The sequence below is a fragment of the Spermophilus citellus genome (assembly GCF_964194105.1).
Source record: "Spermophilus citellus genome assembly, chromosome: 4".
Taxonomy (NCBI): domain Eukaryota; kingdom Metazoa; phylum Chordata; class Mammalia; order Rodentia; family Sciuridae; genus Spermophilus; species Spermophilus citellus.
The window spans coordinates 151,309,732-151,334,900 of NC_138185.1; the positions used below are offsets into that span (position 1 = coordinate 151,309,732).

Genomic DNA, 25,169 nt, shown 5'->3' on the forward strand with positions numbered 1-25,169 from the left:
GGTTAGGGTTTCCCTTCGAGTAAGTTTCTGGGGGTTAAGTAAGGTGGTGGGTGAGAAGGTTCGACTGTCTCTAAACTACAGGATAAAAAGAAAAGTAGGTTTGTGGGTCAAATCATTTAGGCTGATTTTCAAGGATTATTTCAGTAGAATTGCCACTGACTACTGCCCTGAACTCTCTAGTTGGGAATTCTCTCCAAGTTCTACACTCAGAGACTCAGAACTGCCTCCTAGGTATGAAGAGATGTTCTGAAGCCATCACATACAGTCTCTGCATTAGAGAGACTGAAGTCTCTCTTGAAGGACATAATCAATGCCACGTAGGTAATGTTAGTCCCATCCCTGTTAACCCGACATCTCTGTAAATGCTGGTGATGCTACAACCTAGTTAAGTCTTCAGTCTGTACCCTTTGCACTTCCATCCTCAGTCTTATCTGGGTTGCTTAAATACAGTTAATATGGAGTCTAAGAGTATGCAGAAAACGATTTGTATTGTTTCCAAAATGGCTTACTCTAAACCTGAATGGTTCCTGAAAGTGAGATTTTTTTAATATTTATTTTTTAGTTGTAGTTGGACACAGTACCTTTACTTATTTTTCTGTGGTGCCTCACACATGCTAGGCAAGTGCTGTATAGCTGAGCCACAGTCCCAGCCCAAAAGTGAGATTTTTAAGTGACAATTTTTTCTGGATATTTCAAACAAAAGATTCAGGTTTTGCTGAGGGCCATTACCAAGTAGGAATGACGCATCGAAATTTCCTTGCCAGCGTACCCCATGTTAAATGGACTTGCCTTGGAATTTCGCTGTTGACCTTGCATGTGTGTTTGAGAAAGGTGACCCTACTCAAGGACGAGGGTGGATCCAGGATTAGGGTGTATCCTGCAGTTTGAGGAAGTATAGTATCCCGGTCCTTGGGTGTAGGGCGTTCCCAGTTTAAAACAATAGGGATTTTAGGGAAGTTGGAGGTTGAAGATTATTGCTGCCGAGATTAGGGCGTTCCTGCTGCCTGAGCTCCCGTTGAGCTCTCGGGAGATTCAGAGAGGATTTTGGGAAGAAAGCCTCGTGTAGGAGGCGAATTGTGCGGCAGCAGAACTGGGATTGCCCCAGAACGTGTGTGGAGGCCGGTGTGAGTTCGGGAATAAAGATTGCTGTTTGAATCTACAAAGCTGTGTGGTGGCTCTTGATTCTGTGCCAAGCCGAGACATTGGCAAGGTTTCAGATTTTTAATTTTTTAGTTGATAGACCTTTATTTATATGTGGTCATGAGACTTGAATCCAGTGCCTCACATATGCTAGGCAAGTGCTCTGCCACTGAGCTCCAATCCTGGCCCTCAAACTTTTCATGTTTCACTTGCATTCCCACAGGATCCTTTATAGTACCTTTATCTAATGGTCAGGATAATCTCAATATTTTAAAAAGAAAAAAATCTATGCTGTTAAATGATATTACAGATATTAGTTTATGCAGCTATTTGCAATTTTATACATTGCTACATATTCAGAAACCACATGCTACTGTATTACATATTTAACAAAAGCAGAAAATTGAATATTAATCATGCTAAAATATTCTAATAAGGCCCTAAATCTTAAATTCTAAGAACAGTTTTCTTATTCAATTTTTAAAATAAGATGCAAGAGTCATTTTGAGCAAGAAATTTTCTTCATTTCTTAAGTATGGTTACTCACATAGAATCAACCACCCTGTGAAAAGCCAAAATAAACTTGAACATCTACAATTAAAGGTGCAAGAGTTCAGCTGTGGCTATGCTGGACTTATGTACATATTTCAATCAATATAATGTTGAATAACAGGCTCAGGCTTTTTTAAAACCTTTTAGAATAGGATAGATGTTTTCAAATGCTTCATAGATCTCAGAACGTTCTTTGGCACCTACAAAGAAAACCATGTTCATATAATCTTTAATATAAAAATAACAGACTTTTCTTAACATTAAAATTGTGTAATCTCCAGTTACTTTGCATATGATGAAATCTCTTGGAAGTCTCTTGCACTATATGGGTGTCATCTTTGGCCCCACAGAGGTTAAATATAGAATGTTCTATAAGTGTTCCAGGAACACAACCCCAGAGTGACTTCTTCAGCACTGTGAGCACTTCCTTTGAACCATTCATCTCTAGTTGTTGTCTTAATTCCCTAATTTGACTAATAGATTTAGACAGAGTGGAGCTGTTCTAGAGTGTAAATTTTCAGTGTATGGGAAGGAATTGGAAATTTTGCACCATTAGCATTAGTCTTAGCTTTTAAGGGATCTTTGATTATACTGCCTAGAAGTTAACAGGGATAAAAACATGAATTAGTCTTCACCCTTGAGAAGTTAACAGTTCCTACTTATCTCTCACCACCATCCCATCACCTTCAAAAGTATATGCACACATTGTACTGTCATGATGGCACTTCTGATGTCTATATAGCTAATCATGAAACTTCTGACATTTTTGTGGCCAGGAAGCAAGGTGGTTAATGAAAGGAACAAAAATTTAGCATAAGGAGAAATGGAAAATAGCCAAAATTAGTACTATTCTTCCTTAAGAGCTATGAAGTTGGAGAGAAGAAGGCTTCATAAGAGAAAACCCCATAAGTTTTCTGGTTTATAGTACTAATGAGGGAATTCCAAAAAGGAGTGCCAACAGAGATGAGAAGCACAGCTGTCAGGATTCAGAATCAAGGATAAGACATTTTTCTTAAAAACAAAAACAAAACCCAAGTGATTGCAAGAATGAATTAGTACTCTGGTATGTTGCTGATGGAAGTGCAAAATTGTTCAACTCCTGTGGTTCAAGAAATTAGGTGTGGTGGCACATTCCTGTAATCCCAGCACTTGGGAGGCTGAGGCAGGAGGATATCAATTTCCAGACTAGCCTCAACAACAGTGAAATTGTCTCAAAATTTAAAAACAAAAAGGCTGGGGATGTAGCTCAGTGGTGAAGCACCACTGGATTCAATCCCCATAATTAAAAAAAAAAAAAGAAATTAAGGACTTAACACATGATTCAGCAGTTCTACTCTGGGGTAAACACCCCCATAAAACTGAAAACAAACTTTCATTTCAACACTGTTCACAATAATCAAAAGGTGGGAAACAAATGCCTTTCAATACATGAATGGATAAAAATTTGTAGTACATAGATAATAGAACATTAGCTATAAAAAGAAATGAAGTGTTGACACCTGGTAAAATATGGATGAGACTCTAAATAAAGCCAGACCGATAAGGTCATCTGATTATATCTATACGAAATATCCAAAGTAGGTAAATCCATGGAGACAACTGAGACAGGGGGTGGCAGGGGGACTGACTCAGGAGAGGGGAATGGGGGGAAACTAATGACCCAGATTTTGAAACAATGGAAGTGTCTCCAAACTATATAGAAGTGGTGGTACATTCAAAGTACAACTTTAGTATGAAATGCCACTGAACTGTTGACTTTAAAGTGGTTGTATTTGTTATATGAATTCCACCTCAAATTCTTTAAAGAAAGTTCATGTAATTTTAAGTGGGTTTTTTTGTTGTTGTTGTTTTTGTTTTTATTGGGAGAGGCAAGAGCAAACGGTTATTTATTTACTATTTGTGTCTCCACCCTGAAAGATGTGGGTAGGGAGGGCAGAGAGATAAGCTCTGTACCTCTGCAGCAAAGACTCAGCTGATTTTGGTTTCAGTACTAAAGTTTGGTTTTTATAAAACCAATGTCTTTAGAAACTAAGACAGTGAGTTGGGGAAGAAGTAAAAGATTACTATAAAAGAACCCCTTGTGGCTGGCTTTATGTACATGTTTGACTGGAACAACCTTCTTAATGTAGAATGAAGAAAGGTTACAGCAAACCTACCACATGTCCCCCACCCTCGCCCCCGCTCCCCCCACCAAAAAGATCCACCTGAAACCAAGGCTCTCCTTTTTACATTTCACTGAGAAATGTGTTCAGGTGCAGCAATTTAAATAATGATGTACTTTTTCTCCATAACACTTTTTAAAACCATGCCTGAGAGCATAACATTCAAGCACAAAGAACATACCATCTAGAGTCTCCTGGGAACCAGAAAACACCCATTGCCAAAAGGGAACGGACACTGGAGTGGTCATTATTTTATAGCATAGGAAAGTGTCTTTAAACACAAAAGGGCTGTAGGAAAACTACCTTGTGCAATTTCTTCATTTTATAGATTGGAGAAAAGAGCAAGAAATCAAAGTTATCTAAATCATAAAATAGTTTCTGTGGGCTGGGGTTGTGGCTCGCATGCGTGAGGCACTGGGTTCAATCCTCAGCACCACATAAATAAGTAAAATAAAGGTATTGTGCCCATCTATAACTTTAAAAAATTCTTTTAAAAAATAGCCGCTATGATAGAAGAGGTCATGTATCAGGGTTTCTTCCTTTACACCAAAGGTCAAATAAGCATCTCTAATACGGGTAACTAGGTGTTAACTGAGAGAATTTAGTTAATTTAGTCAAGTTTGGGGGGGAGGGGTGTTAAGGATTAAATCCAGAGTCTTGGGCATGCTAAGCCACCATGTTCTACCACAGAGGTATGACTCCAGCCCAGTTTAGCAAAAAAAAAAAAAAAAAAAAAAAAAAATTGGCAGGGAGGAGGGGATGTTTCTGGGGATCAAATCCTGGGCCTGAAACATTCTAAGTAGGTGCTTCACCACTGAGCTACATTGCAAGCCCTAGTCAAACATTTTAGTCAAACATTTCCTCACTGAAATGCTGACATCAAAATTTAAGGGAGGGGCTGGATTGTGGCTCAGTGGTAGAGTACTTACCTAGCCTGTGTGAAGCACTGGGTTCAGCACCACATAAAAATAAATAAAGGTATTGTGTCCAACTACAAAAAAAATATTTTTAAAAATTTAAGGGAACTTTAATTTGTTCCACAATCCTATTCAAATCAAACCCCAATTTGTAGCACCAGACTAATTATATGGCCCTTGCCTTTTAAGCAAATCATACCATTGTTTTTCTGTAGGCAGTAATGCTGCCACCGTGGGGAATAAACACTATTCCTAACCTTAGTGACAGAGGTGGAAAGGAGATTCTATGGCCTGGTACACTGGAGAAAGGGATGGCTTTGAAATCAAGTAAGGGCTCAAATGCCAACTCTACTTGTTTTAACATAACAGGCAATTATTTAGCCTCTGAGTTTTAGTTTCCTTACCCATAAAATAGGTACAATAGGCTTTATCATAGAGTTGTGATAAGGGTTATATGATTATTGTTTATGGAAAGTCCTCTGGAAGCCAGAACATTTTGTAAACCTTTTTTTTTTTTTTTTTTGTCCTTGAATATACTTCAAGATAAGAGAAGCTGGGAAAGCTGGTCCAAGTACCCGACTTCTTACTTGGTAAGAGCCATTGTCACATAATTTGTAAGTCTCCTTCATCAGGGCTGGGTTCCTGCCAGATACTAAGTTGGATCCTCAGCACCTAACAGTACAAATACCTGGTATGCACCCCAAAATAAGCATGTCATTTGTCAATAAGGGTTGCCAGCACATTTTCATGTCTTAGCCAGCCCATGTATCAATCTCCAATACTACTTGGACTTCCCAATGCTAGTCTTACCAAGAGTAGAACTATCCATTTTATTTTCCCTAAGTGATGCCACATTTGTGTGCACACAAGTTCAATCTTACATTTTTTTAAAGTAGCATTAAACTCCTGAGTGTACTCATTTTATAGTACATACCAACTTGCTGTATGATTGACAGACATGCTGTATTTCCTCTGGCCCACTCATTCATCAGCTCTGCCCTTTTCCTGCTGTTCCTGACCTATTTTCCAAGAATCACTGAGCTATTGAGGCTGACCCTCAGTTACAATGACCCAGCTTCTTAGTCCTTTATTTTGGAAAGAAATAAGTAAATGTGAAGCATTTTACTAAATCCTCTTTAGACATCCTGTTCCCATCAGAGCAAGGTATCATAACTAAATTCTAGTCTTTTTCAACTTTACTGAAACAACCAGGAGAGTAGGATTGTTTTGTTTTTTTTGTACTGGGGATTGAACGTAGGGACACTGAGCCATATTCCTAGACCTTTTTATTTTGAGACCAGGTCTTATTTTGAGACAGAATCTTGCTAAGTTGCTTAGGGCCTCACTAAGTTGCTGAGGCTGGCTTTGAGCTTGTGATGCTTCTGCCTTAGCCTCCCAAGCCATTGGGATCACAGGTGTGCACAACCACACCCAGCTAGGTTTATCAAAGATCCTAACAGCTAACGTTTACACCATATGTGGGCACTGTTTTCTGCTTCCTCTGAACACTTAGGGAGTTTCTATGGTTTCCTGCATTACATATATGAAAACCAAAAAGTGGAAACTTAAATTCCTCTGAAGTCATGTGGCTGATAAATGGCAGAGCCTGGATGCAAACTGGACAATCAGTCTCCAGTGTACATCTTGGCCATCACACCTGTTCCCCCTCACCACTAAGTATTTATCATTCCCTCAGCTGACAAGAATTGGAAAAGAAGCACACAGGAGACCATACAGGTGTTATCACAGATCTCTAAAGAGCTGGTTGGCCTTGTTAAGGTTACTGAATTTCTCCATTGTCTCTATTTTACAGGAGAGGAAACAGGTGTAAAGTTCAATCTCAGATAAATAGACCCCATGTACAAGTTGCTATCATGGTGCTGGCATGAGTGCCCAACACCTGTTAATTATTACACCTGATCTCAGAAGTGAAAGTTGACTTATTTGCTGTTTCTTGTGTATTATTCCAGCAGAATAATGAGGCTATTAATTTTTTATTAATAGTGAGGCTATTAATTTTTCTGTGGTCTGAGGAGAAACCTGGGTCCTTAATGTCACATCAGTAACAGAAAATGAGGGAAAACAGTGTGATCTCATCCCAGGTACCACTGCTATCTGCAACAACATGAGATGATGATCAAGGAGCATAGCAGGGCCTTTTTGTCCTTAGCTCACTTTTTATTAGAACATTCAGATGTAGCCCTAGGACATGGTGGCTGCAGCTTTGGCACCTTGGGAGTGAGAATTTTACAGGGGTTATTATTTTCTAAGCCAGGAACTGTAGCACAATCCTGTAATCCCAGCAACTCCCAAGGCTGAGAGAAGAATCACAAGTTTGAGGCCAGCCTCAGCAATTTAATGAAGCCCTAAACAATTTAATGAGACCCTATCGCCTTCCTCAATTAAAAAAATTGAGGATATAGCTCAGTGGCAAAATGCCCCTGGGTTAAATACCCATAACAATGAAATCCTAAGGCCCTGCAAGTGGCATGTGACACAGTGGTTTCAAGTAGCCACACATTTGTATTATGCACACTGGTGTTTTATAATTCTAGGGAAAGGCTGGGAATCATTTTCTGCAAATTCAGAGTGAATTTGTAACTTCAACACTTGAAATTTTTCTAGGCAAAATATTTGTTCTTGTTGAGACCATACTTTCAAAACATCTATGCTGAGACCTGATCTTGCCATGGTGTCTGAGGCCACATGTGAGCCTCTAGGACTCTGTTGAGCACCCTATCCAAGCATCCCAGCTTCTGCTTACAGGCAAGGCTACAGAGAGGCTGCCTTGGTCCCTTTTCCTGGATGTTTACTTGCCCTAAATTGGGCTCTTCAGTTTTTAATTCTTTTACATTTTAGAGGAATGTAGGTAAATAAGGTTAATGAATAAAGAACATTCATCTCTAAAGTTGAGGGGAAAGTAGCCTAAATCTTGTAGCTCTAAGCAAAAGTAATTTAAGACAATATGGTATAAACAAAAGACAATATATGGCATTAACAGGTAAAAACCCAATGAATGATAACTATCCATCAAGTTAGTAGTAAGTCATGGATTGACTTTACTTCCCAATAGTACAATTTGAATTTCAGTTAAAATATTCATCCCCCCTTTCACAAAAGTGATGATCCACATTTGCAAGCATGAAGAAATTGTGTTAAGAAAGCTGGGTATAATGGTGCAAAGAATGAGAAAATTTAGGGCTGTGAACTGGTAGAGCCATTGCCTGGTATGCATGAGGCTCTGAATATGATCCCCAACCCCTGAAAAGAAAAAAAAAATCGGAATTGCTTATTTTATGCTTAACACAAGATTTTGAGTGTATTGGGGATCCAGCCCAGGGCCTGGAGCATGTTAAGCAAGTGCTCTACCATGTAGCTATATCACCACTCATTTTTATTTTTAATTTTGATAGGGTTTTGCTAAAAACCTTGAACTTATGATCCTCCTGCTTCAGCCTTTCGAAGAGTTAGGATTATAGGCACGTGCTAACTAACATACCCAGTTTGCTTACACAAGTTTTAAGGATGTACATTTGTTTGCTCTTCAGGATTCTGTAGTAATGACATAACTTGTGATTTGAAACTTGCAGGAAATGTGTAAATGAGTTTTTTAAATTTAGGTTAAATGGGAAAGCCATTTTTTTCCTGCCTCAACCTCCCAAGTCACTGGGATTATAGGTGTGCATCTGGCTATGGAAAACTGATCTGAGAATATTTAAAGAAATCTATAATAGGAACTTTAGTCTGTATGTGGCAACGTGTACATTTAATGAGATTGATTAATAATGATACACACAATATACGTGAAAGTATACTTCCAAAAAATCTTGAAAAGTTTCTTCCTATTAAGTAGGATCCATATATGCCTCTAGTATCAGTACTACTCAATTTACTTAGCAGGCTTTCCCCTTCCTCTAGGATATACATGCTAGTCACTGGGAAGTCCCAATACTCCCGAATCTAAATTTGTGACATCTGAGGAACTGTAGTTTTGCTCTAGTCAAAAGAATCAAGTTTCCAAATAGGCTTTACCTGCTTTGAAGACAGTTATTTCTAAAAGAGCAAACTATATAACCTTATGAGAGTTATAAAAGACTTTTTAAAACAAACATTCCATTCTGCTGGATGCCAAGTTGACAACAATTTTTCTTAGTTCAGGTAATACAAAAATCTTGGGGTGAGTAAGTACTGGGAATTCAACCCAGGGGCACTTCACCACTAAGCTACATCCCTAGCTCTTTTTATTTTTTATTCTGAGACAGGGCCTTGCTAAGTTTCTGAGACTGGTCTTGAACTTGGGATCTTCCTGCCTCAACCTCTCGAATTGCTGGAATTACAGGTATGTACTACTATTCCTGGCACAAAAATCTTAATTTTTAAAGAAGGGATGAAGTTTTTTTGGAAGAGTAACTGCAAGAGGTGATAAGATAGAAAGATCCAATTTCCTCTCCTTGTTTCTCTATCAGATATAAAGAACACAAGAATTAAAGATTCATGAGGATAAATGCAGTAGGATTGCAATAGGCAGAAACAGACCCACATGAAAAAATAAAAGTCAAAAATCACAAAGAAAATAAGAATGTGCAACATTGATTTGGGTGGTTACTTGGGAGTGGGATGTGAAACTCAAATTTGGCTCATGCTTTATAAACCTGACATTCATTTTGGGAGAAGAGTAAAATACAAAAAAAAAGTCAGATAAAACTAGGCAAAAACAGCAAACTTTGGTGAAATTACATGGAAATTCAATCATTTACCTCAAGAATTTTTTTAAAGCCTTCTTTATGTAAAAATTGGTAAAAAAAAAATCAATTAAGGGGAGCCTAGTGGCGTGGTGGTACATGCCTGTAATCTAGCAATTCTGGAAGCTGAGGCAGAAGGTTCAAGGTCAATCTAAGCAATTTAGTGAGGCCCTGTCTCAAAAAATTAAAAGGGACTGGAAATGTTGCTCTGTGGTAAAGCACCCAAGTTCAGTCCCCAATATCAAAATAATAATAATAATTAATTAATGGAAGAAATTCACAAATATCTTTAAGATTATGGTGATTTAGTACAAATTCCAAGGGGGGCAAATAACTAAAACTTGACAAAAGGGTATATTATGTACACACTATTTACATGAAAAAATGCTACTTATTGGCTATGTTGAAAAGCTATCAATTTCTATTTCTGATTACTAGTAATGTTAAAGTAGTAAGATCATTTCACTTACATAATTTAAAAAGTTTTCTACTTTGTGTTGCTGAGGGTTTGGCAAAAGATACTTAGATACATCGCTGGCAGGAATGTATGATACAGGAAAACCATTGTATACCTTTAAAAGAATTTGGCAATTTGTACTAAGAACCTTGAAAGCATCATATCCTCAGAAGTTCCATTTCTCAGTGTCCACACTAATAATTCTGCACAAATTAAAATAACCAAATGTTTGTGCCATTTATAGGTAGCAAACAAAAAAGCTGTTCAAGTATCTGACACTGAGAATAATGTTGATTCAACAACTTGCTAGAATAGGGGTCAGGAAATGTAGGTCTGCTGGCCAAAGTCAGCCCTCTATTTTTGTTGGTCTGTGAGCTGAGAAGGATGGTTATGTTTTTAAGGAGAAGCTGGGGGCAGTGATTCACACCTGTAATCCCAAATACTTGGGAGGCTGAGGCAGGAGGGTTGCAAGTTTGAGGCCAGCCTGGGAAACTTAGTTACATCCCGTCTCAACAAAGGACTAGAGATGTAGCTCAGTGATATAGCACTTGCCTATCCATAAATTCTATGAAATTCACAAAAAAATATACAAGCCTATTCTCTGTGTGATTTCCATAGCTGCTTTTGTACTACAGTGGCAGAATTCAATAATTCCAAGAGAGACCCCATGGTTCACAAAGCCTAAATACTTATTATTGGTCACTTATGGAAAAGGCTTGCTGACCTGTCTTAGAACATTGTTTAGCCATTAAAAGCCATCATAAGTATGCATCAAGCTACTTATTAGTAAGCAACAAGCTACTTATTAAGCTACTTATTAGTAAAATCTTAATAAAATGGACTGAATGTAAAGATGAAAATATGTGTATGTGTGATAAAAGTGTTATCCTGAGGACACTTTTTTTGGCATACAGTACTGGGGTTCAAACCCAGGACCTTGTGAATACTAGGAAAATATTCATCTGCTGAGCTATGTGCATACACCACCCCTCAAAATGACACCCATAAAAAAAAAAGCCATATTGTTTTAGGAATTGGGACCACCAGGTGATGTTATATTACTTTATAAATCCCATTTTACCAATATTCTATAGTAGGAAATTACCTTCTAGGAACAAAGCTATTTAAAAAGGAAAAGCAAAGCATATACATAGCTATTGAATTCTGTGAAAGTCAGAAAATAATTTTAGAACCTACCTGTCAACACGACTTTCCCAGACACAAAGATAAGCAACACAATTCGTGGTTTTACCATTCTATAAATAAGGCCAGGAAACAGTTCAGGTTCATAACTATTAAGACAAAAAAGGAAAATGTTAAAAATAGCACTATTCAGCTACTTTCCACAAACATTCAAGACCCAGTATATTAAGCAGTTGTAAATAAGTGCTATTTAAAAAGCCAAAAAAAAAAAAAAAAAGAAAAAGAAAAAAGTAGTTTTAGTTATCTTGATAAAAGTAGTATCCTGAGGACACTTTTTTTTTTTTGGCATACAATACTGGGGAATCAAACCCAGGGCCTTGTGCATGCACTTACCCAATGAGCTATACTCCAACCCTGAGTATAGACACTTCTGGCAGTCAAGAACAGAATTTTTGGTTATATTTTTTCATTTTCAAGTCAGCCTAGGTTATTAGAAATTGAGGTAATTTAGGGCATCAGATTTAATGTATTATGATCTTGTTGATTAAAGTTCTCCACCTTTCAACAAAAGCCTGCCAATAACAGTACATGAATACAATTTTCTGGATTTTCCAAGTTCCTAATGATCAAAAGCTTTAGTGTTTTTTGGCCCAGAGAGGGCCTAAAAATTTCTAGACCAGTGATTTTTCTTTGGACAATTACTATGTAAAGAAAGATAACTAAACTATCCCGAGTTTGTAAAATTCAGAATATGTTCCTGTGAATAGTAACTCATTCATATTTACTACCAAATGTAATCTGGCTTCTATGGGACAAAAGATGATAGGACTTAAAAACCACCTCTCTATACCCCAGTCCAAACAGGACAGAGTCCATAAAGAGGTTGAGAAGCTGCCCACATGGAAGTCAGGAGATAAGAGGAGGCTGATGAAATGTTGATCCATAATGGGAGGGGCAGGGGAGTGCACCCGGGAAGAATGGAAGAACTTTGAATTGGACAGAGGGGAGTGAGGGGAGGGGGCACCAGGGTAGGAAAGATGGTCGAATGAGATGGGCATCATTACCCTAGATACATGTAAGATTGCATGAATGGTGTGACTCTACATCGTGTACAACCAGAGAAGTGAAAAGTTGGCTCCATTTGTGTACAGTGAATGGAAATGCATTCTGCTGTCATGTACAACTAATTAGAACAAAAAAAGGAGGCTGAAGTAAAACTATTCTCAAAACAATGGCTAATGAAGAATAGAAAAAAGAAATCTGATATAATGTACATGAATATTTGCATTTAAAGGGTAAACCCAGACCACACAGAGAAGCTCTGTTTAGTTCTACAATGAATAAAATCCATAACAGATGTGAAATCTCTTATTAGCACCAGAAAGATGCACTGTAGTTGTGATGTGAGCCTTGTGTAGGGCATGAAAGTCACCATGGTAGACCTTTCCTCTGGAACACCACTCTGCCTTACTGCAGAAAATATCAGGATTCCCATCCACTTTCTGCTTCCTGGTCTTCAAGAGACCATGATACTAGCCGAGTCCTGAAAACCCTTCCAGAGCTTTGAGGTCCAGGCCAAGAAGATGAAGGCTGGGGAGACAGAAGGAAAGTTTTCATCTCATCTTCCAACTGAATCTTAGGAATCTGAGGGGGAAAAAGTAAACAAGACCTTGATGTATAAATGGTGAACTGCAGTGGCAGTGTTCAGTAATTCCAAGAGAGATCATTTACCTTCAAAATCATGGTTGTAAGGTAACCAGCATAATGAACTCCTGATTAGATATTTAGTTTATTCTGTTTCATTCTATAAGAGAGGCTGGGAATATAGCCGAGTGGTCAAGGCCTCTGATTCAATTCCCTTCTCTGAAAATAAATAAGGGCTAAGGCAGAGAAAAGGAGTAGTTTTCGTTAAGAAAATATTCCATACAGGCTGAGGATATTAAACTCCTGCCAATTTCTTGGCCATCCTAACTGAGTCATTCTTCAAGTCTCATGTGAAAAACACTGACTAATGCATATCATAAAAGCTAAATCTTAGAATGAAAAACCCAGCAATTTTTAAACTTCTGTTGAGATCATCTTTAAAAGAAAAACTAATGAAGGTTAAGAAAAGCATGACTTCCACTATCCCCATCCACTCTATTAAACAGACTCAGTGTTCACTGGCAAAGAGAAGGTAAAACGTTTGAATGAAAGAACTTAATTTCAAGCTTGATCAAGAGAATTTAAAAGCATTTGTGATTCTAAGCCAAGTTAGATGCGTTGGCCCAGGTGCATAGCCAAAGGAGTGGAGGGATTTGGCATTGGTCTGTCAACCCCCAGCATTGCTCTGAGGGCCAAAGCAGGTAGGGTCAGAAGAAAACAAAATGGTGGTTCAAACAAAAAGTTACGTGTGAAGAAGACATGAAGGGCTGGAGACTTCCTTGGGAGTAAAATACAGTAAAGACAACATTGTGATGGAGGATACAGCTATAGTCACCAAAAGAGCCACCCCCAACAAAACAAGACAAGTAGGTATGATTGCTTTTTTAGAATATGCTACAACAATTTTTTTTTTCTCATTTCTCTCTCCAACCCTTTCTCTGCTCACCAGCTGTAACCCCCTCCTACTTGCCCAACCGGTATTGCACCCCTTCATTTCTTGCTGTTGCCAAAGTCTCGTGTGCCTGTTTTTTAAGTCTGTCAATCAGTGGGTCTCAAACCAAAGGCCTCTGACCAGGAACACTGGCATCACCTGTGAGCTTTTTAGGACTTAAAATCAAAGTCTCTGGTGATGTAGCCCAGACAGGAATGTAGACTCTAATAAGGACACAGGTGATCACTATACAATTTAAGCATGAGAACCACTTTTTCAAAAGAATGGGCCTATATGTGGATCCATAAGGACTCAGACACAGCATCTGAACCATCTAACTTACTGTGTCTCCCCCTCTTTTGATAATTGCTTTCTCTAATACTTTATATGCTAAGAGTGCAGTGCCTATCTGTAATCCCAGGAGTTTCGGAGGCTGAGGCAGAAGGATTGCAAGCTCAAAGCCAGCCTTAGCAACTTAGAAAGACCCTGAATCAAAATTTAAAACAAACAAACAAACAAAAAAAACGTAAGGGCTGGAGATGTTGCCCAGTGGTTAAGCACCCCTGGGTTTAATCCCCGGTATCCAAAGCAAACAATGACCAAAAAAAAAAAAAAAAAAAAAACACCTATATATAAATAGCCCACAATGAAACCTCAAAATCTTGGTAAATGCAAAGTTAAGCTCTATAACAGTTTTGTCATACCTACTGAACTGCTGATGGGTTAGCACCAAACCCTCCAGCCTGATGGAAAATCTCACGTCGCAGCTTCCAACCATGTTCTGAATTTTAAAATCGAGAAATCTGGCAGGGAACCCAAGCTTCTGCACCACACGAGCATACTTTCTTGCTGCTAGTCGAGATTGCTCTTCACTGGGGAAAGACAAATATGATTAAAGACATCTTAACATCATGTCCCCTTTAATATTTGTGCCATATTTACATCATTCTTATTTTTACTCCTTATGCCATGTTTACCTTTCAGTGTGTGCTATGTAATTGTAGGTTTCAGAAGAATCTACCTCTCATAATTCTGTTCCTAGTATCTTGTCAAAGGTCTGATACAATGTACAGTTTTTCAACTAAACCATAAATTGTCTTAATTCTTCACCTGTCCCATATAAGGTACTTTTACTTGTGTTATTTGATAATTGAACTATTCCACTGGTTCTCAGTGTGTGTCCTCAGATCAGCAGCAGCACCTGAAAACTTGTTGGAAAGACCAAGTCCCTGGTTCCACCTTAGACATGCAGACACTGCGGGGGGACCCGCGTACTGGTATTAATAAGCCCTTTAGTGCTTCTGATGCTCGAAGCTTGAGAACCACCTATCTGTTCTAAAATTTAGGGTGTGCAACATTTATGGTGGAACAAGGACAAAATTTAAAAAGAAAAAAAAAACCAGAAGGAAGAAAGTTAGGTGCCAATTGAGTGGTACAGTCTTGAGTCTTTATGTAATAAAATGCTAAAAATGTCAATACATTTAAACCTGCCCAATTTTGCTCAGACTTTCTCATCCACCTCTAACTCCTGAAATGTCCTTAACAAGACCATGTCCTCCGCCAGTGGTAAAGTTAACTTCCATTTTGAAAAACTACATTTTGCCTAACTGACCCATTATATTTCTCATGTTAATGAATTCAAATTATAAGAACTAACATAGTTCTGTAGTTTGAGATACTATGTGTGACCATCACATATAAATTCCTCTTGAAGCCGGGCATGGTGGGACATTCCTGTAATACCAGCAACTTGAGTGGCTGTGGCATGAGGATTGTAAGTTTGAGACCAACTTCAGCAACTTAGTGAGGCTCTAAGCAACTTGGAGCCTGTCTCAAAAAATTAAAAGGGACTGAGGATATATTGCTCAGTGGATAGTGCCGAGTTGGCCTCAGTACAAAAAAACATTCCTATTCAAATAACAGTTGAAAGTCTACATTGTACAAACATTAGAAAATGTGTTTAAAACCTTGAAATCTCATCAATAGTAATAACCACTTAAATTTTACCTTTTGCACTCTTCCAAAGCAAATACAGTGTTCTTTACTCTTGCTATTATAACTAAATAGGTTTAGATAATTTTTTTTTGCATCACTGGTATTTTTTACTAACCAAATCCCAACAACTTACTTTAAAACTTAAGAACCCAAAAGATTTGGATAATAAATCTCTCTAACTGATCTCACTATCCAAGCTTTTACCTCAGATTTTAGAAACCAAATTCAGAGGGGAAAGATTCATGAATGTGTGCATAATATGAGCATATCTCACAACGAAAGTTGGATAATGAACCTATAATTTAGTTGCCTGCACCACAACCAGTCCAACATAACATGTGACCATCCTTCCAATTCAATATACATGTATACAGCTAATGCAATTTACTTTGACTTTAAATCAAAACATCAGGTTTTTAATTTGGTTTCCCCCATTTTAACAGTGCTGAAATGAACACCCTTACAAATATCTTGCATAAATGTCCAATAAAATTTTTTAAATGGAGATTTCTGGGACTAGGGATCCATAGATAAATTGAAGAGAAAGTCCAGAAGTTTATTCAGATACATGTAAAAAAATATAAAAAAGGTGGAGGGAGAACAGAGCCAGAATGTATATGGGCACTGACTAATGGTTTGAGAAGTCATTTTATATTGACAGAATTCTAGATCTGCTCCATCTGATGAATTTAAGTTAAAAATTCAGTCCTACAGTTGCACTAGCTCTATTTCTAGTGCTCAACAGCCACATGTGATGAGTGCCTATTCCACTGGACAGCAGATACAGAATATTCCCATCATCTAGAGAAAGCTCTATGGGAATCAAAATGTCAGCTATCCTTTCCCTAGTAAAAAGCAGGACCTGAAAAAGACAAGAAAATATGGAAATATTTATATAATGTTGTGCAAGGGGAATGCTTTCCCAAGCATGAAACTAAACAAACCAGAAAAATTGGATAGACTCTATATACACCCCAAAATTTTAATGGCACTTTAAAAAGTCACCATAAAACACAAAAGTAATCTGAGAAAAAAAATATATATATAAAATGAAAACTTAACCATAAAAAGCTATTAACAAAAAGTTGGGCACAGTGGCACACATCAATAATCCCAGTGACTCAGGTAGCTGAGGCAGGAGGATCACAAATTCAAGACCAGGCTTAGCAACTTAATACCCTGTCTCAGGGCTGGGGATGTGGCTCAAGCGGTAGCGCGCTCGCCTGGGATGCATGCGGCCCGGGTTCGATCCTCAGCACCACATACCAACAAAGATGTTGTGTCCGCCGAGAACTAAAAAATAAATATTAAAAATTCTCTCTCCCTCTCTCTCTCCTTTCTCTCTTTAATAAAATAAAATAAAATAAAATAAAATAAAATAAAATGCAGACTCTGATTCAGTAGGTCTGGGACAGGCCTGAGATTCTGTATTTAAAAAAAAAAATACCCTGTCTCAAATTTTAAAGTAAATACTGGGGATATAGCTCAGTAGTAAAGCACCCCTTGGGTCAATCCCAAGTACAAAAAATAAGCCATTAACAAAAGACAAATATGGTAGAATATTGAACCAAATACATACTAAACAATTTAACATGATTATGAAATGATATTTAATCTAGTAACCAAGTAAATGTATATTAAAACATAACTTTGTCCATCAATTTAACAAACATATTTGAGCATTTATAGCCAGCATTTATGGGAGAAAACTAATGCTTGGCACATCTGTAGGCAAGGAGAAATTGGTAAAACCTTCCAGGAAGACAACTTCCTACACATCTTCCAGCACCTATAGGGAAAAGCATCCCTTCCACTAGCTTTATGGTGAAAGAATATATATTAGCCTAGGGCTTCTTCTGCAGGAGATCCAGAAAGAAGCCTTGTCAGTGATGTCTCCTGAGCTAATGCTCAAGAAATGTTCATTTAGAAAATTCTACCCATTTATCTGCAATGAGAAAAGTCCACCGTGATGACTTCTCTAGTCTTATAATAAATATGCTTTGTCATTACTATAGTTTTTTTAATGCTTCTTAAAAATAAATTGTAAAGGGGCTGGGGATATAACTCAGTTGGTAGAGTGCTTTCCTCGCATGTGTAAGGCCGTGGATTCAATACCCAGGACCACAAACAAACAAACAAATTGTAATAATACTTCCCCAGGTAAGTCTAGGGGACATAATTTGGTTTAACTGGCAGGCTGTAATGTGTGGGACATAACTCAGTATTATTAGACTGAGTTCTTTTAACTCAGAATTTGGCATTTCATGGTGTGAACTATTCAGCAAAGAAAAATATATTGCTCCCATTATGTGCTTCCCACACCCCCTATACTGGGGATCAGATCCAGGGCCTTGTATATTCTAGGCTGCCACTCTATCAATGAGCTACATCCTGAGCCCAGGTTGCTATACTAATAGCTACACTTGTTTTACGTAGTCAGTTGTTTGTCTTATAACAGTGGAGGGTGGTTCTTCATACCTTTTGGCTCCTGTGCAGACCATTTTCCCAGAGCTAAATATGAGGGCTGTTGTCCTGGGCTCTCGGATCCTCATTATGACTGCGGCAAACCTCTGTACACAGAACCAAGAGAAGAATTAGCCTGTTAGAAGTTAGCACTAGCTCAGTTGAAAACCTGGGATGGATAAGAAAACAGTCTTGAAGAAACAGATTGGATGGAAAAACAAACAAACAATGGTTTATTAATCATTTACAAAAATGATTGAGAATCTAAAAGAATCTAAAATACAAATAGTGACAGCTAAAATTGAGTGCCCATTATGTTTCAGGTTCCGCGTTATGAACTTTACAGGTTATCTCTCATTAATCCTCATGACCGGACTGAGTCCATCATTATCCTCACTTAGTACACAAGGAAACTAAGTGGTTACTTAACTTCCAATGTTATACAGAAAATGGTATGTTTAGGATATAAAGTCACAACTAATCAGACTGTTATGCTGATGTACTCCCCTCCACAAAGGATTTTGGGAAAAGTTCAAGTATAGTAATATTACAGGTGTGCTAAAACTCTAGAGTACCCAGGTAACCAAAATACAGAACTGAATATATATAATGACAGACATCCTGAAGATGAAGGAAAAGGCTGCTTTGTCAGCCTTCCATAGTTCTTAAAGTTGGCAAACTCTCCAGGTGAGGCTGATGCTGTTGAGAATTGAGACCTATTGGTCCTCCACATGTCATTAAATGACCTGTCTTTCCTGCTGGCCCTCACAGACACTTTCCCAACTCTACTCTCCCCATTTAGCTGAAACCCGAGTCAACACTGACACAGAATTGATCAAGTCCTACTAATGTTTTTTCAGGTATTTATTACTGAAAGCTAATAGCCTTACCATTCATTTTGCTAAATTTCTAAGGTAGTGTAAGTGCTAAGCAAGAATTTCTTTGGGAGTCAAGTATAAATTCTGAGAGCTGAAAATAGACTGAAAAATATTTTTGAATGTCAAAAGAGGCTACATGTCCTCCAAAAAGAAATGAGGGGAGGGAATGTAGGCAAGATGCTGATTTTTTTCAATCATGTTATTAATCATTGCTGTAGTCATAGGAATTCCAGCTGTTTCCTTTTCATAGCCAGCAATATGAACTAAAAGGACAGCTATATTATATTTGGGTAACACTTAGGTAACATTAAATTTAGATATCAGCAACAATACTACAACAGCAAAAGAAAGTTAATCCAGAAGTAGTTGCAAGGACTCTGGGTTCGCACTAATGTGGTCTTTTTCATTTAACTAAATCTTCCACTACCTAAGCCAGTGAACTTTTTTTTGGTAGGAACCAGGTATTCCTTATCTTCATACTCCTAAGTACAGAGCCTGGAAACAAAAAAAAAAAATCAGTAAATGTTGATGGGCTTAACAAATCCAATTCCCCCGAGGTAAACAGATCATTGAAAAGAGCATGCCTGCCCTTGGCAAGGCACAAAGAATTTAGTTTAATAAACTTTGGCAAGTTTATTTCTTACATTAGCAAGATTAAATTTTAATTTAGCTTTCTCAACTAAGAGAAACTGTAAATGGAAAAATAGAAGTGTCAGCTAGATGAGACAACATTTAGAATGTATTTCCAGAAACATAATGGCATTTTAAGAAAGCTGAAAATAGACTGAAAAATATTTTTGAATGTCAAAGAAAAGATTAATTTTTAGGAACTACTCAATTACTACTTCATTCAGCACAGAGAATATGATGATGTTGATGATTTTATGGTACTAGGGATTGAACTCAGGGTGCTCTACCACTGAGCTGCATCCCCAGTCCTTTTTATTTTGAGACAGTCTCATTAAATTGCCCAGGCTGGCCTTGAACTTGTGATCCTCTTGCCTGAATCTCTAGAGTAGCTGGGATTACAGTCATGTACCACCAAAGATCATCTTTCATAACTTTTAGATAGTTAACATTTTTGAGTTGCAGAAGCTTTTCATTAGTTTTTTTAAAAGTGAGTTATAATCATATGAAGGAAAGTAAATCTAAAGAGAAGCTACTGATTGAAAGAAAACTCAGAAATCTTACCTTTGGGTTGTATTCTGCATTTTTGGCTTGCAAAGCTATTTTCTTCAGATCCAGTCTACAGGCCAGGTTTACAGTGGAAACTATGTTCCTAAAGAAATAACTTAGAAAATTATATCAGATATAAAGAATAAAAATGAAACAACTTATTACCTCCCTCATTTCATAGGTTGTGCCATAGAAACTTCCTAGGGAGAGAATTCTTCTCAAAGTGAAGTATATAGTAACATGGTCCCTAATAAAATGTACAATCCCAAAGTGAAGTAGTAAATAGCTTTTTCTAAAATTTCATCAGTAAAGTTTTAAATTTTAGATCTATGCCTGAAAACAGAAACCACAATTCCAAAACTATTTGCAAATCAAATCCAATTTTACATCTTCATAGCCAACCCTTACCACAATTTAACAGCAGTGCTTTAGTGTAAACAACACAATCTTTCAAAAATGACTTATCCTTGATCCTCTCTTAATCAAGAATTGGCACTTCCTTTTACAGATAACCAAACTGTCTAAAGCCATAATCCATTAGGAAATATTTAATAATGAAATCTGAAATTCTCTTCCATACATTATCATTCTGAAATTGTCATCACATTGAGGAGTATAATATGCATACCCAGTAGCATCTATTTAAAAGCAACACTTACTGTATTTGAGGCACAATTCCAGAACATTCTGAAAGAGGGGTCACTGGAGTCATGGGAGTTATGGATGACAGAGGCAAGGTGTCAGAGTTTGTTTTCTCAGAAGAGAGCCAGATTGAATCAGCACTACCAGGGTGCAGATGTGAATGGGAATTTGATAAACTGCTGCTTTTTACACTCAGCTGTTCGCTGGGTAATGGCAAGCTATTTTGTCGAGTTTTACAATTTTCTTCAGTTTCACACTTGCTTTTAATGATAGTCTGGTCTTTATTTTCTTGGGTAAGTTCATCTGGTAGGAAGCTAAGATCCACAGATGAGAAATCACCGGAGGTTTCTCTGACTTCAAGTTGAGAACTAAGTGCAATCTCTGAATTGGATGGATTAGGTAAGTACCCCTCATAAGGTACAACTGGGCTGAACAGGGGAGACATCGGTAGGGCAAGGTCATCCTAGGCAGTTCCCAAAACAGACAAAACACAACAGACAAAACAGCATGTTAAACACCAAAGGGATAGCACTATGACAGGCAGGCATTGTGTTAAGCCTGAGGCATTTCAAGATGGCTTCTATTCATACCCTGCATCTTTCTTTAAAGTATCATTAAGATTCTATTACAGGCAGCTCCTAGCAACTTCAGAGGCTGAGGCAAGAAGATTACAAGTTCAAGGCCAGTCTTGAACTTAGACCCGGTCTCCAAAAAAAAAAAAAAAAAGGCTGAGGATATAGCTCTGTGATGCTTTACTTGGATTAAATTCCCCTACCAAAAAAAAAAAAAAGCATTACAGATTACAAAACAATAACAGGAAAGTATCTTAAAACACAGAAAGAATACTTATCACAAAATGTTTTTAAAACTTCAGTTAAAGACCTAGAAGTGTGTTTGGTGGTTGTCAGAATTCTGAGGGAGTACTGGGGATTGAACCCAGGGGTGCTTTACCACTAAGCTACATCTCCAGCCCTTTTTTATTTGAAACAGGGTCTCATTAATTTCTTCGAGCCTTGCTAAGCTACTGAGGCTGGCCTTGAATTCGTGATCCTCCTGCCTCACAGGCCACTGGAATTCCAGGTGTGCACCATCACACCCAAGTTGCCACTCTTTAAATTCAATTTTGTAATAGAGACAATTGAACAACCATGTTCTAAATAGTGTATACTTTATAATTAACAAGTAGTACAGTGAATCTATTAACAATTATTAAGTTGACTTAAATAACTGAATTTTAATTTCATATTTTATAAAATATGAAAATATAGTCTTTACTAATCAAGACTCACCAAATAACACCAATAACCCAGCGTATTTTTTTTTGTCAAAGGACGGATAAGAGGACATTCTAGTTATGTAATTCACAATAGGAAAAGTTACTGAAGTTGAAATGTTAAGAATAGTTTAAATCAATGTAAAAATCTGTTTCCAGCCCAGGGAAGCTGCTCAATTACCATTACCCAGCACCTGAGGGCAGCAGCTGATGTAAAAACGTGTTCCATTGTTCCACGCATTACCACCTGCTTTACACACGGCACACACCTGGGATCTGGATTTTGAGCCCTGCTTACAGAACAATCGAATGATCACATGCGTCATGTTGCATCCTCTGGGTGACCAAGCTCCCTCAACTAACATACTATATCTGGCTGGACCCTATGGGACTGCTCTATTATTACAAGACCAGCAGATGGCAGGGGTGACTTCTTTAAAGAACTTGCTTAGAAACATGAAGTTATTATCTTGAAACAAGATTTCTGGGGGGATAGTAGGGGATAGGAAAGGTAGCAGAATACAACAATTACTAATAGGGCATTATGTAAAATTGTGGATGTGTAACCAACGTGATTCTGCAATCTGCATTTGGGGTAAAATTGGGGGTTCATAACCCACTTCAATCTAATGTATGAAATATGATATGTCAAGAGCTTTGTAATGTTGTGAACAACCAATAAAAAAAAGAAACAAGATTTCTGACAGCTGTTTCATTTTGAATTATATAATTTTAGACCCCATCTCCCCATCCCCACTCCCACCCTAAGAAAAGTGGGGACAAATGGGCCCTAATTCCTCTTCATGGTTTCTTCACTTAAGCCTAGGAATTCAGGACCACCTTGGGCATCATAGCAAGACCCTGTCTCTTAAGGATGGAAGCCACAGGTGCCTACAGTTCACATTTTCGTAAACCCCATAACCAACAACTCCCCCAGGGAGACTTTCTTTAGCCTAACTTTGGCATCAAACGCTGCCATAGCTTCAAGTAAGTATCAGTGCTGAGCGGAATAGGAGTCTACCTTTGCCTCAGCGAGGCAGAGCCCCATGGTAGCCAGAAAAGACTAGGGGAAGCAAAGGGAACTCCGTTGTGTTTCGCTTTGGTGCTCAGCAGTAGGGCGGGGGCCTTGACTCCGGGACAGTAGTTTCCCGGCTCACCTGGGCAGCGCATCGGTCCAGGTAGAGCTCCAGGTATGTGTTCACCTCCATGGGCGGAGGTCCCACTGTTGCGGACTGAGGACGTGATCGAGGTGTGGGCACGGGGCGCACAAGCCATTTATCAAGCCCTCAGTGGCACGCGGCGAGGCGGGGCCGTGCGGGGCCGGGCAGTGCTCCCCAGGCGCCGCGAATGAAGTGACGAGCGGGATGCAGAACTCACCTGGCCCGCGGCGCACTGGGAAGAGACTGCAGGCTGCGGGCTGGGAGGGGCGGGGAGGGCAGAGAGCCTGCAGAGAGCTGGCCCCACCGCGCGGGAGGAAGGGGCGCTTCCCGGGCTTGCCATCATCGCATCTGGTCACAGCTGACAGCGCCTGGCCCGCCAATTTAATTTCCTTCAGTACTTGCAAATGCTGCCTTCGCCTCCGTAAGAAGTTTCCGCAAGTGGCACACAAAGTGAGTACGGTGGACCGTGAAAAAAATGAAAGGTTTTCTAGGTTTTTCAGAACCTTTCCTTCCAGGGCTCTCCCCTGCTGTGTTTTTTTGTATTAAATGCCTACCTGCCTGCCTTCTTTCCTTCCTTCCTTTTTCTTTTTCTCTTTCTCTCTTCCTCTCCTCTTCTCTCTCTTTCTCCTCTTTCTTCTTTCTTGCCCTCTCTTTTCTCTCCTTCCTTTTTTCCCCCCACCCCTTCTCCTTTTCTTTCCAGTGGAACTTGAAACACCTAACCTAATCAGCTGTAGTATTTTTATGTTACTACTTTTCATCTTCAAATCCCAAGTGGGTCTTCTCCAATCACAGATAATTTACCAAAAGCCACATACAATTAGGGATCCTGCAGCTCAAGAAGGTAAAGGCAAAATCAAATATTCAGAGAGGGGTTATTTTTCTGGAAATCATTATTTTAACTTTGAATGTCTCAGCTTTCATAATAACGTAATTGTGCAGATTCTATAGATATAATTCATGCTTATTATGTAAGAGTTTTCAAAATGAACATGGAAACATACATAAAATGTGTCTTTCTTACTTGATTAAACTCTCTGAGAGCAGGAATTTTGATTACTGATCTTAGTGTCTCTGTACCAAGCTCAACTGCTCAACCAAACTTGGTGGGTGAAAGATATTGTCCTAAAAATGGAGCATGGGGACACATTATAGTAGAGACAGATGGCTTTAGGAATCAGATCACAAAAGAAATCCTCTAGAATTCCTAATCAAGAATGAAGAAAACGAGAAATGAAGAAAATGAGAAATCTGAAATTTGATCTAATGGCATGTAATTTAATCTAGTGATTTATATTAAGTGAGATAGTCTACAAAAAAATGTTTAGCACAGGATCTGCCCAGTAGCTCATTAACTATTGGCTCTTAATTTTGTTTTTCCACTGTTTGGGCTGAATTATGTTCCCTGAAAGTCATGACTGAAGACTTATTCAAGTATGACTGGTGTCTTTGCAAGAAAAGGCACATGCCTATAATCCCAGAGACTCAGGAGGCTGAGGATCACAAGTTTGAGGCCAGCCTTGGCAACTTAGGGAGACCCTGTCTCAAAAACAAACAAACAAACAGAAAAGCATAAAAGGGGCTGGAGGTTATAACTCAGAGGGAAAGTGTCCCTGGGTTTTATCCCATCCCACCCCCACAAAAGGAAAAAGAGCAAGTCTGGACACAAAGACAATAGGATTGTGAATGTACTGAGAGAAAGGTCATGTAAGGTTAACACAGCCTGAGGCAGCTATCTACAAACCTAGGAGAGAGGCCTCAGGTGACACCAAACCTGCTGATATTTTGTTCTTGGACTTTCAACCTCCAGAACTGTGAGGAAATCAATTTCTGTTGTTTAAACCACCCAGTCTCTGATATTTGTTATGCTAGCCCAAACAGACTAAAATACACAATG

General features: G+C 38.5%; 2 protein-coding genes and 1 long non-coding RNA gene across 3 annotated transcripts in view; 1 reads left to right on the top strand and 2 right to left on the bottom strand.

The window, feature by feature from the left end:
• ATG14 (autophagy related 14) overlaps positions 1-267 on the bottom strand; it is a 44,586-nt gene extending 44,319 nt beyond the window's left edge. Inside the window, exon 1 of the mRNA XM_081289029.1 lies at positions 157-267. The gene's annotated coding sequence lies outside the window, so the exon portion shown is untranslated. The remainder of the gene's footprint in view (positions 1-156) is intronic.
• LOC308646295 lies at positions 194-22,585 on the top strand. Its single transcript, XR_014021356.1, has 5 exons — positions 194-317; positions 5,315-5,361; positions 9,034-9,110; positions 21,141-21,241; positions 22,275-22,585. It is a non-coding gene; the product is annotated as an uncharacterized lncRNA (long non-coding RNA).
• TBPL2 (TATA-box binding protein like 2) lies at positions 1,816-24,404 on the bottom strand (the record flags this gene model as incomplete). The annotated part of the gene is made up of 7 exons (XM_081289030.1): positions 23,273-24,404; positions 20,860-21,305; positions 20,216-20,303; positions 18,162-18,253; positions 14,393-14,560; positions 11,168-11,262; positions 1,816-1,892 (listed from the first exon to the last, which is right to left on the bottom strand). Exons 1-7 carry the CDS (start codon positions 23,321-23,323, stop codon positions 1,816-1,818), a joined length of 1,017 nt encoding a protein of 338 aa, XP_081145156.1. The 5' UTR covers positions 23,324-24,404.
• Positions 24,405-25,169: the final 765 nt, after the last annotated feature.